Source organism: Ranitomeya imitator, chromosome 1, assembly GCF_032444005.1.
Source record: "Ranitomeya imitator isolate aRanImi1 chromosome 1, aRanImi1.pri, whole genome shotgun sequence".
Classification (NCBI taxonomy): domain Eukaryota; kingdom Metazoa; phylum Chordata; class Amphibia; order Anura; family Dendrobatidae; genus Ranitomeya; species Ranitomeya imitator.
In genome coordinates, this window is record NC_091282.1 from 931,790,972 (window position 1) to 931,804,187 (window position 13,216).

General features: G+C 46.1%; 1 protein-coding gene across 2 annotated transcripts in view; it reads right to left on the reverse strand.

Annotated features, from left to right (window-relative positions):
* UNC5C (unc-5 netrin receptor C) overlaps positions 1–13,216 on the reverse strand; it is a 554,596-nt gene that overhangs the window by 439,281 nt on the left and 102,099 nt on the right. For both annotated transcript variants that reach the window (XM_069743602.1, XM_069743601.1), the window contains exon 2: positions 6,109–6,144. In XM_069743602.1, coding sequence (XP_069599703.1) covers positions 6,109–6,144 — 36 coding nt within the window. The remainder of the gene's footprint in view (positions 1–6,108; positions 6,145–13,216) is intronic.

The following is a 13,216-nucleotide window of genomic DNA, read 5'->3' on the forward strand; positions in this document are numbered from 1 at the left end:
TGCTATATAGTGCATAAGGAACCAGAGAGGAAGGAAAACAACTTACTGTACATTTTATGGGATTATGTAAAGCCAGAAATCATGCTTTCTATCTCTAAGATGATTGCATAACTTGGAATTCGCTGGCTAACTAAGTGTGTAGCTTTAAATATTTTATGCAGATGTATTTTTTGTTTTCAGAATACTGTACATTAAAATAAAGAATAATTTCCAGACCATCTACTGCATTTTTGATAAAAAAAAGTTTCATACTGGCCAACGGTGGGGTAGCCATAAAAGCTACAGAGACATATGGCACATGGTAGGTTGGGCCCGACTGCAGATTTTTCATCCTGACACAGGCACTTCAAGTTAACTACATTTATCATATTTATGAATTCATATTAACCTTTTTTTTAGAGCACTATACTAATTTTGAAAACCCATCAGGATTCAACAAACTAATTGCACTATTTGACAAGGTTGTAAAAATCAGGTTGAAGCATGACCTCCTAGCCGCCAATGGCATTCCATAATGGAGAGAATCAGCTTAATGCAGATGACGATGCAAGGCACCAAGGACAGAGTTATTCCAAGTTAGTTCATTGATTCTCCTCATTGTTTCCCACTTAGCAACCCCCTTGGGACTTGATTTGTCTGCTTTTGCTTCTTCTTGAAGAAGAAGGAGAGACTCCTAAAAACCACGTAAGGGCGGTGCTAATTTAGTGACTGCAAAGTTAACAAGTTCCTATAAACTGCAGAGGCTAACGTTTATTGGATTCATGTGACATCACTAAATGGTAATGGAGTTTTCTAGGTGAGAAAAGGACCTTTTCAAAATAGTTTTTAAGCATGATGACAATTGACAGAATATGTTACGGACTGATAATGAGGGCAAACACAACAGACCCTTGTCAGCCAAGTCTGCTGATTTTTGTAGAACCATCTGGCCACTTAATATGCATGGCATGTTTTGCAGACATTCATTTGGGTCTATATTGGTGGGGGAGAGGGATTTCAACATGCCCAATCTTACGTTCTTGAAAGCAGATAACCTAATACCAGAGAAGTCTTGGCACAGCTTACTTTCCTCTACTTATTCGGAACACATAATTACATGGCCAAACGGAAAGTAAATGCATCGGCAGAAGTTTGATAGAAATAGCTATTAGCCAAACAAGTGATTTGCCAAAAGTAATTTAAAGAGTATGGACAAATTTAAGAAAAATATTAACCCTTGCATTCTTACGATGTTACATGTGCCAAGAAAGTATGTTCTTAAAGTACAGAATATCATGCTAATGTTACCAGGCTGGAGGTCATTGATGTTACACCTATGCACTATGGCTTGTGGTTTGAGAAGAGCGGATCTGACAGAATTCGCATACACCAAATTGCTTGGATTTTCCGAGGAAATTTGATTTACAACAAAGTTATTTTCTGTGAATTGAATGTCTCTGATCTGCTTTCTGGATCCCAGAGCATAATAAACATAAGATGTAAAAACACAAAAACTTATACTCACCTCCTCGCTGACCTCCTCGTCTTCCCTGCTGTTCACTGCCCACTTTCCAGCTCTCTGTGGTGCCTTGTCTTTTCCAGGTTGTGCGTTGCATTCTGCATTGGCCTGTTCAGTTTAGGCTGGAACTTCTGGCTGCAATCAGTCCTTGGAGGTCACTGCATGTTGCACTTTCCATAGATGAAACATGCGATGGGGTAAAGTAGAGATGGTTTAAAGACTGGCGGGAAGCAAGCAGCGGAGGGTCTGAACAGCTCAGCGGTGAGGTGAGTATAAGTTTTTATTTAAATTCCTCCTACATTTATGGTTCAGCAAAATAGTAGACAGCTGGCCACCATTTTGCTGAATTTTCACCATATGAATGTACAAAAATCTGCATTATCCAAGCTACTGATTTTTTGTATATTCAAGTAGAATTCTATTTTCTTCTAATAAATTCGCTCAACTCTGCTTGACACGAGTCCCAGTTTTCCCATTCAAATCATAATAAATGTTTTTTAAGAATACTTGTACCTGCTGAATACAGAGTTTAGAACAGTGGTAACAGTAAAAAATAAATATATAAGTTGTATATACTTTATATCTTGTAGTACATTGCTGCCATTGATTTACTACATCCTGTAACAAGCATTTCACAATATCATAGTAATATGGTATTCATCATAGTTTGTGGTCCAGCAATTACTAATACACTCATCTAATACAAAAATAAAAATGAATTGCTGTGCAGAATCGAAATTCCCCTACATGGTTACACAGCATGTATCAATAGCAGGATGCAAGCACTATTATGCTTATAAAAGAGAGCAATTATAATAATAACCTTTAATCACTTTCTCAATATAATGATTGCTCTTTAAGATGGCACCAAAAGCTTCTCTCTGGGACCCCGTCGGTTTTGTGCATAAACCAATACATATTGATGAATCCATTTACAGTGGTAAGAAGCTGCCACACTAATTAGCATGTTGTCCACCATTCTCTCGTCTGAGCATGCAATTAAGTGAGCCCTTATAGACAGATTATGTGGTGTAGTGACGGTAACTAGCTTTTCATTAGCAGTGCTCGTAGAATGGTTACTTCAGTCAATGCTGAGAAAACCCATTATGGCTAATTCAGAATACTTATGTTAATTGCTTTTCCCTTTGGTAAGTAGATTTGAGAAAATATATATATCTTGGACACAAATGGCAAAGTGTAAGACATTTAAAGGGAACCTGTCATGATGAAAATGGTATTTGATCTCCAGTAAGGGTGATATAGAGCAGATGGAACTACAGTAAGTAGAGTGATAGACATTTTTGGTGGAAAAGATTCAGTAGACCTTGTATTTTATTCATTGAATCCCTGATGTTTGTATGAATATGATTCCAGGGGGCAGTCCACGCAGAGATAGTTGTCTCCCATTGAGTAGGATCGCCCACTGGCATTTATTCATACAAACACGCGGGAATTCAATTACTAAAGTACAAGTAATACTAAATCTTTTCCAACAAACCTATATATCATTCTTTCTGCTCAGCTTCTCCTCTATACTATGCTATGCAGGCCACCCTTTGAAGTGTATGTACAACAGGATAGGTTCCCTTTATATATAAATAATGGTGAACTAACGTGCTCGGATAACATGTTATCCGAGCATGCTCGGGTGTTAACCAAGTATCTTGGGCATGCTCGGCTAATATATTCGAGTCCCTGCAGCTGCATGTTTTGTGACAGTAGACAACCGCAACACATGTGGGGATTCCCTACAAACAGGCAATCCCCGCATGTGTTGCAGCTGTCTACCTCCACAAATCATGCAGCCTCAGGGACTCGAATATATTATCCGATGCCCAACATACTTGGTTAACTCCCAAGCATGCTCGGATAACATGTTATCTATCAGAGCACGTTATCTCATCACTATAAATAAACTGAATAATATTGAAACAAAAGATATGTGATCATTAGTTTTAAGCTGTCAAATATCTTTCACATATTATTGCTCTCTCTGTCGTTACAATGATTCATATACATAGCTCTTATACTCTTGCACTATACTTTATGCACAATTCAGTAAAAACTAAAGCAGTCTTAATACTATAGTAAAGCCACAAATATGCAAAGGTTGGAGCCAGACTGGAAAATTACTGGTTGAACCATAGTAAGCATTATTATTTCCTTTTACGTCGCAGTTATAATTATGATATAAAGAGCCAAGCACTAGGGTCTATTCATTATTTGCATCTTGTGGTGTTTGAATTACAAATGGTATAATTAGGGACATGTCACTCATTGAAGCAATTCTGGTCTGTCAATGTGTAAAAGAATACGGAATGCTATAACTTAAGATTCATCTGTTTAGAACAACAAAGAATTGGCTGGTCTAGTGCCAATTAAGCCGAGAGACATATGGTCCAGAGACAGACAAGACCAAGGGTGGGATTAGCTGTGGTGTGAATTATGTAAGGTATATTTCATAGTATTATTTCCCATTACTTATTAATAGTGTTGTTAAGACAAGCATTTACTCTGGTGACCTTGAATCTGAATGGCATTTATAAGAATGTCCTTCAACACTTCATTAGTCAAAACTTGAACTGACGAAAGCCTGTTCACATGTGAAGTCTGTCATGCACATAAAATCACTGGAATACTTTGGTCATCCATCTGTTGCAATGCTGAAAGAAAATTGTAGGGGTTCTCTCTGGGTTTATGATACAAATTCAATAACTTTTGTTGTGCTGTCGAGGGTTAACTTTCTACTATTTTTTTCTTGTGTTTTAAGGCCCCATACAAATTGGACTAACTTCAGCAGAACGGGCAGATATTGGTGGGTTCGGCTAATGGTCTACCATTTACTGTGACCCCCCCCACATGATTGTCAAAGGAAAAAAGATTCCGACATGTACATTTTCGCACTGCTGATCCTGTTGTTCTCTCAGAAATAAGCCATTGCCAAAGATGTCTGCCAACTGCTCTCTCATAAAGAACACAGGAGTGTTTGACATAGCGACAGCTCCTGTGTATGGGAATGTTGGACTAGATAGCTGCCAGACAACAGCTACTTAAAGTGATGGGGGCTTAAGTTTGCATGACAACTTTCTAGTGTGCTAGTTTTAGAAATGCCACATCTACGTGCTGATATGTGTATATATACAGCTCTCGCAAAAATTAAGAGACCACTGCAAAATGTTCAGTTTGTCTGATTTTTCTCTTTACAGGTATATTTTTGAGTAAAATGTGAATTTTTAATTTATTCTATAAACTACTGACAAAACGTCTCCAAATTTCCAAGCAATAATTTTTTTTTTTTTCTGAAAAGGAGAAGTGGTCAAAATTACAAAAAAGGATTGTATGAAATTGAATTTAATAAAATACTATTCCACATGGTCATCTTGGAACCTATTTCTTTCCTCAAGTCGGAATTCCCACTTTTAGGTTAAAAGCTTTATTATTTGCCAAGAAATACAAGTACAATTACATATTTAACGAAGCAAATTGAAAATTGTTTTATTATAAATATTGTTTCAATAAGGATGATCTTTTCCCCGTCCCTACTCTCCACGTTTTTCTGATCCAACCTTCTCCTATGCCCTTTTCTTTCCTTTCCCTTCCCGTCTTCCTTTTCTAACTTTTCCTTCCACATTCTTTTCCTCTTGCATTAACCTTTTTTTCTCTATTGATTCTTCTTTGAATATATCTTCTTACTTACTTGTTTAATAGAACAAGTTTTACATCACTATGTTATGTTTAATTACTCACGTTATTGTCTATAACTATAATCCCCTTCCCATAAATTGTTAAAAAAATCCCCCCAATTAAAAAGAATATTGTTGAAAAACTACAAAAAACTCCAGTGCTTACAGAACCTCAAGTAATGCAAAGAAAACAAGTTCATAATCCTTTAGAAACAACAATACTAATGTTTTAACTCAGGAAGAGTTCGGAAATCAATATTTTGTGGAATAACCATGTTTTTTAATCACAGCTTTCATGCGTCTTGGCATGCTTTCCACCAGTCTTTCATTCGGCTTCTGGTGCAAAAATGTAAGCAGTTCTTTGTTTGATGGCTTGTGACTATCCATCATCCTCTTGATTACATTCCAGAGGTTTTCAATGTGGTTCAGGTCTGGAGATGGGGCTGCCCATGACAGGGTTTTGATGTGGCGGTCTCTTAATTTTTGCCAGAGCTGTATATATATAAAAAGCTAAGAAGCCTCCAAATGTAGAAAAAATAGTCAATTGTCAATTATATCCACCATAGATATGCTATAATTGAAAACTTAAAAGAAATCTCCAATATGACAATTATTACGCACATTCAGCCATGTAATTTCTAATTATATAGATTGGGTGATACATTGTGCCGTTATAATATTTGTAGATACTAATCATGTCAGATATTGCTGTTATATGCAATCTGATGCCAGGTGAAGGGTGAAGGTCCAGATATTAGATGGTGGATCCACTATCACATTTCTTAGCTCTTAGGTTTACAGCTTGGGAATGGTTCTGCTTGATTTATTCATGGATAAATGATCAAGAGAATTTAGGAAATGAAGACAGACATCTTATAAATGGAAAGTATAAATTAAATTAAAATCTTGTTCTTACTACAAACTGACCTGGTCTGGGGTCCTGCTGGCCGGGTCTGGGAAACTCTGTAATAAAACACAGATGTACATCAGTTATACATGGCTTTGTGGCTTTTGTGTAAAAACAATTGGTCATCAATCATAATTACTTAAGTAAAAAGATATATAGGAACAAAATATAATGTATACACTCCTCACCATCAATATAAGAAAAAGCAAGAAGAAAAAGAAAAAAAACACTGATTTAATATATAAATAAGACTGTAAATGTATACCATTATTTGTTTGTTAAGGTCATTAAATCCACCTTTCATATCATTTTCCTCAATTAACTGCTGCTTATGATCTGGTAGGTTAATGTTTACCCCATGATTTACACATTCATCTCACACTGTTGCAAACATTTAAACAAATTTGAATATTTCAAATTATGTATGCTATGAACATGCTGAAAAATATTTGGAAAAGCAACAAATGAAAACAAAAAACAATATATTCATTATAATAATAAGTCTATGATAAGGTCTACAGATATTTGATTACTTGGGTTTGTGCTGATGTCACATGCTAATGCTGGCATAGGAGAAAGAGACATACACTGTCACTTAAAGAAAATCTGTCACCCAATTTTTCGCCTATAAACTGTGGCCACTGCCATCAGGGGCTTATCTACAACATTCTGTAATGCTGTAGATAAGCCCCAGATGTAACCTGAAAGATAAGAAAAACAAGTTAGATTATACTCACCTGGGGGGGCGGACTGGTGTGGTCCGGTCCGATGGTCATCGCCGTCCGGGTCCGGCGCCTCCCATCTTCATACGATGATGTCCTCTTCTTTGCTTCCTGTTGTGGCTCCTGACCTTTCCCGACGCTTGTACACTGCAGTACTTTGCTCTGCCCTCAAAAGGGCAGATAAAGGACACCTGCGCAGGAGCCATCACAGGAGGCAAGGATGATGACGTCATCGTAGGAAGATCGGAGGCACCGGATCGCCTATAGGACCGGACTGGACCGGGACCGCCCCTGGGTGAGTATAATCTAACTTGTTTTTCTTATCTTTCAGGTTACATCGAGGGCTTATCTACAGCATAAGAGAATGCTGTAGATAAGCCCCTGATGGCGGTGGCCACAGTTTATAGGCGGAAAATTGAGGTGACAGATTCCCTTTAAGGAAAGAATGGTCAATCTAGCTGATCATGCAGGGAGTAGCTAATTGGGTTGACTATGTGTCTTGTCAAGTCATCCCAGACACCACTTTTATCCGTTTATCTCTGACAACATGCAAACTGTCTCTTCAGAAAGGAAGAGGACTAGAGCTCCAGCGTCACCTGTTAGAAGAAGCAATCTTAAAAGTCAAAATCGACCCTTTATCAAGCTTTGCCACATGACTCAAGATAAAAGCCAAGCTAGAATCTCAATTTACAGACACTGTGTTTTGGAGTGCTGACACTCATCAGTGCAAAGTGTGAGATCTGGATTGTCTAGGTGAGAGGCTTCTGACTGGGATGTAAGAGGTAACAATTCTCCTTGTGGAAAGTGACAAACCAAGCCTGGCATGCCAATGTGAAGTTGCAAGGCTTTTAAGTAAAACACGTTGTAATGAGTGAGCTGTTCTGGGATCCATGCTGGGATGCTATCTGTGGTTTTGGCATCATGAATCATGTGACATGTTCCCTTTAAACTTCAAGTCTATGAAGCAGTAACTGACTAATATATTGTAAATTCTAAGACCATGCACTTTTCACCCCTTTGCAGAACACACAAAGTAACTCGACATGAGGGGTTTTTTTTCCGCCCCCACATATCACTATACATATCCTGTCATTTACAGCAAACATTTGTATAGTAAGTTAGTGGGAGACACACACAGAACATGTCACTCCCCTTGGGTTGAAATACTTGGCGAGCATACTGTGAAGGATTACCCCTTCCTCCCACGTCACCAATCCGTGACGTCACTACACAGGTCCAGCTCTCCGGCGCCCCCTTTGTCTCTCAGGTCAGTAAAGGGACTGCACCTAGAGCAAATGGCCGCCGGGGAGACTGCCCTGTTACCCACCCTGGGTATTCTAAGATTCGCAATCAGAGTAAAAGGATCAGCCCAAAATTAATTTATGATTTAATTGCCTTAAGGGCGCACTAGATAATTACAAGAAATATACAATCAAAAATATATCAAGAATTAGTCAGAGTACAATATAACAACAATAATACAAGGCTTAAAGGTATAAAGCTGGAGGTCAATTTACCAGGTCGGAGGTCGCTTGTGGAAGCCGGAGGGCATAGCCTTCCGCAGGTCCAAAAACTTAGTTGCCAGGCAGCCCCCAGAAAGCATGTGCTTGCCCCCCTCTGGCTGGCATACCCTGTTCCTTAAGATGTCATCATCATCATCTTCTTCTGTGGAGTGAGACCCTCCCAGTGACCTCAGCTTCTTCTTGTACCTGGCTGAGCCCCCCTGCCTGCAGCTGGGGGGCTTAGCAATCTCCACCCCCTCTGTCTCCCTGCAAGATTTATTCCAATATCTAATAAATGGGATAACTTCTCTCAGGATGATCGGATCAGCACACGGGCAGTACCAGCGCCTGTGGTTTGTTCTGCCGGTCGTACTGGGATCAAACCTGGACCCATTCGGTCCCTGTGGGAGGCTGATCCCTATATCTCGGGTTTCAGACCTTCCACCGTCACGGGAGTCACACTGTTGGATGTACAATTTCTTTAGGGTAATGAGAATATTTTTTATGAGCCTGTACCTCGGACGATGCGTCCATAATTCACAATTCCATGTTGGAGACGGTTTGGCTGGGCTGCCATAATAGATGTGTATCCAGTGGCCACTTGGCATGCGTGTTTTAATTAAGCCCCCAAGCATTTCCAAGCCCCCTGGTGGCGTGGTTTCCTCATGGGGCTTTGAACTACCGTCTACAGTTTACACTGAGCTCAGCCCGTTAGCATACTAATAGGAACTCTATTCATTAGCAAAGGTGGGGGCCAGGAGCACTCCTGTGTCCAGGAGACAAAATGGAGTCACGCCAATCTGATAGCATGCCTGTTCCAAGATGGCGGCTGTTCCCTCATCACACCTCCCTGCTTTAGAGGGCGCTAGGGGGCATCACATTCCTGTGTTCCCCCATGCGCCCTTCCACACCTTCTCCTTGCCGGGACAACCCATCAGCATTACCATGGTCTCTGCCACTTTCTCCCTGAGCCTGTCCCTGCCTCCTCCTCTCTGAGGCTGACTCTGTCCCTCCTCTCTCTCTCTCTGAGGCTGTCTCTGCCTCTCCCCTCTTTCTGAGGCTGTCTCTGCCTCCTTCCCTGTCTCTCTCTGAGGCTGTCTCTGCCCCCTCCTCTCTCTGAGGCTGACTCTGTCTCCCCCCCCTGTCTCTCTCTGAGGCTGTCTCGGCCTCCTCTCTCTCTCTGAGGCTGTCCCTGCCTCCCCCTCTGTCTCTCTCCGAGGCTGTCTCCGCCCCCTCCTCTCTCTCTCTGAGGCTGTCTCTGCCCCCTCCTCCTTCTTTCTCTGAGGCTGTCTCTGCCCCCTCCTCTCTCTCTCTGAGGCTGTCTCTGCCCCCTCCTCCTTCTCTCTCTGAGGCTGTCCCTGCCTCCTCCTTTCTCTGAGGCTGTCTCTGCCCCCTCCTCCGTCTTTCTCTGAGGCTGTCTCTGCCCCCTCCTCTCTCTCTCTGAGGCTGCCTCCGCCTCCTCCGCTGTCTCTCTCTGAGGCTGTCTCGGCCTCCTCCTCTCTCTCTCTGAGGCTGTCTCTGCCCCCTCCTCCTTCTTTCTCTGAGGCTGTCTCTGCCCCCTCCTCTCTCTCTCTGAGGCTGCCTCCGCCTCCTCCGCTGTCTCTCTCTGAGGCTGTCTCGGCCTCTTCCTCTCTCTCTCTGAGGCTGTCCCTGCCTCCCCCTCTGTCTCTCTCCGAGGCTGTCTCCGCCCCCTCCTCTCTCTCTCTGAGGCTGTCTCTGCCCCCTCCTCCTTCTTTCTCTGAGGCTGTCTCTGCCCCCTCCTCTCTCTCTCTGAGGCTGTCTCTGCCCCCTCCTCCTTCTCTCTCTGAGGCTGTCCCTGCCTCCTCCTTTCTCTCTCTGAGGCTGTCTCCTCCCCTGTCTCTCTCTGAGGCTGGCTCTGCCTCCTCCCCTCTCTTCCTGAGGCTGTCTCCGCCTCCTCCTCTGTCTCTCTCTGAGGCTGTCTCTGCCTCATCCTTTCTCTCTCTGAGGCTGTCTCTGCCCCCTCCTCCTTCTCTCTCTGAGGCTGTCCCTGCCTCCTCCTTTCTCTCTCTGAGGCTGTCTCCTCCCCTGTCTCCCTCTGAGGCTGTCTCTGCCTCATCCTTTCTCTCTCTGAGGCTGTCTCTGCCCCCTCCTCCTCTCTCTGAGGCTGTCTCTGCCTCCTCCTCTCTCTCTCTGAGGCTGTCTCTGCCCCCTCCTCCTCTTCCTGAGGCTGTCTGTGCCTCCTCCCCTCTCTTCCTGAGGCTGTCTCCGCCTCCTCCTCTGTCTCTCTCTGAGGCTGTCTCCGCCCCCTCCTCTCTCTCTCTGAGGCTGTCTCTGCCCCTTCCTCCTTCTTTCTCTGAGGCTGTTTCTGCCCCCTCCTCTCTCTCTCTGAGGCTGTCTCTGCCTCCTCCTCCCTCTCTCTCTGAGGCTGTCTCTGCCCCCTCCCCTCTCTCTCTGAGGCTGCCTCTGCCCCCTCCTCCTTCTCTCTCTCTCTCAGAGGCTGCCTCTAACTGTCGGTCCCTGGGCCACGCCTCCGGTGAACCCTGCTGGACCGTTACCCGGTACAGCCGTCCCTGGTCCCAGACCACCTGCTCGCGGTCTGACTCCCCGGGAGGCTGTGCCGCCTGCTCCTTAAGAGCTTTCAGGCTAGCGTCAGCTTCCAGCGCTTCCTGACATCCCTGACTCGATGTGGCGAGAATGGACAACACCGCCACATCCACCGTCAGCTCCCCGGGATCTGTCTCCCGGCCGCTGTCTGACTCGGCAGCCACTTGGTCAGAGAGGGGGAAGCCGTCGGACCTCTGCAAGGCTCCTTGGGCTCCGGCGCTCCCATTCCTGGTGACAGCGGCCACGACCACTGTGTCCATGGGTAGCGCCTGCTTCCCCCCGGCTCCTGACCAAGTCGCCGGGTCAGGCAGACTTCCCGGCCCTCCTGACATCCCGGGTGTGGGGAACTCCCGCCCTGGGGTCTTACCTGGTGGCTCCTCTCCCGGGACGCCTCCTCCCCCCATGGCCTGTTCCTCTTCCTGCAGGGGCCCTAGACTCAGCAGGCTGGATTCACCTAGGGGCCCTACACTGCCCATAGCAGCCCCTCCCTCCACCTCTGAGCTCTCCCCTACAGTCTCCTCACCTGTCCTCCCCGTGAGCCCCGTGTGTGTGGTGTCAGTGCATGGAGTACCCTCAGGTTTCACTCCCTCCCCCACTGTTGGAGGCACATTCAACACATCAACATTCACAGTAGAGACATGACATTCTTGGGGAGCCGAACTTGGGGGTTCAGTGGCCACATACTGAGCCACTAGCCGCCCCAAATCGGTCCCAAGTAATACATTAGCAGGAATATTCGACGTTACTCCCACCTCCCGCATTCCCCTCCCGGCACCCCAGTCCAAAAACACCTTTGCGACAGGCAGCGCCGGTTCCACGCCTCCAATTCCGGAGACGGACAGGGATCTCCCTGGCACCAAGTCTTGAGGGGACACCACCTCAGGACGTACCAGGGTTCGTTCAGCGCCTGTGTCCCGCAGTCCCATGACCGCTGAGCGGCCGATAGTGACGGGTTGGTAATTGTCCAGGGACCTCCCGCCACCCCCTCCCACACATAAAACAGTGGACGGTTCCGGGGACAGGGATGGGGCCTTAAGACGCTGGGGACATGCAGCTTTGAAGTGTCCCAGCTGGTTGCAGTGATGACAACGTCTGGGTTCTGCGCCTGGCCTGGAGAGGGCAGCAGGGGGGTACACCCCTTGCACTCTGGGGGCTGGGGAAACAGGGGCAGGATTGGGCTTACCCCCTCTCCAAGTGCTGCTGGCAGGCTTCTTCGGCTCAGGCGCCCTGTTATTGGCATACTCATCTGCCAGGGCGGCTGTAGCAGAAGCCCCCTTCGGTTTCCGGTCACGGAGGAACTGCTGGAGGTCCTCTGGGCAGTTCCACAAGAACTGCTCCATGACGAACAGTTCCTGGACCTCCTGGCGGGTGGTGAGCGCTAGACCCGAGGTCCAGTGCTCTGCAGCTCTCAGCAACGCCCGCATGTGGTCGGTCCAGGTGTCCTTTGGGCCCCGCTGCAGGCTCCGGAACTTCTTGCGGTAAGACTCTGGGGTGAGGTTGTAGTGCTGGATCAGGGCCCGCTTGATGCTGCTGTAGTCCTGCTCCGCCCCGGCAGGTAAGTCCCCCAAAACTTCCAGGGACTTACCCCTCAAACGGGGGGTCAGGTATCTTGCCCACTGATCCGGGGCCAGATGGTGTTGAAGGCAGGTCCTTTCAAAGGCCAGCAAGAAGGAATCCAGGTCTCCATCCTTCTCAAGCAGAGGGAAGTCCTCGGCCCGGACTTTGGAAACCCTGGACTCTGGCGGTGCTGGGGCGTCCAGCGGGAGCCCGCGTTGAGCCATCTCCAGTCGGTGCTGGCGCTCCGCTGCTCTCTCTGCCGCTGCTTGCTCCGCTGCCCGCTCAGCAGCTCTCTCTGCCCGCTCCGCTGCCTCACGGCGTTCTGCACGCTCAGCCTCCGCTGCTTTCTCTGCAGCTGCCATGAGTCTCACATAGGCGTCTTCATTACCCGCCTCGAGACGTGCTACTGCCGCTGCAACAAGGGCCGCTGATGTGGACAGGCTGGGGCGGGTAGGTGGTGGGTAGTCCCTTGCCGGACTAAGCACGGGTGGCTGGCTCCTTGGGGAGTCTGGGCTGAGCTCCCCCTCGCCTGGAACAGTACCGTCCACCACCACCTCCTCATAGGCCATAGCACTGGCCTGCGCCCTCACTGCACTCCTGGTGCCCTCCGCCATCTTTGGAACCTCTGGTTACTGACACAGCTGTACCCCTGACCTTGCACACAACTTATTATATCTACACTCTGACCGTCTAGTGCTGGGCTGACCTTAAGACCCCAGCAGTGAAAGTTACCACTGGTAGTCTTTAGTGTCTGGGAGTAGGGGTCCCACGCACACTATTAC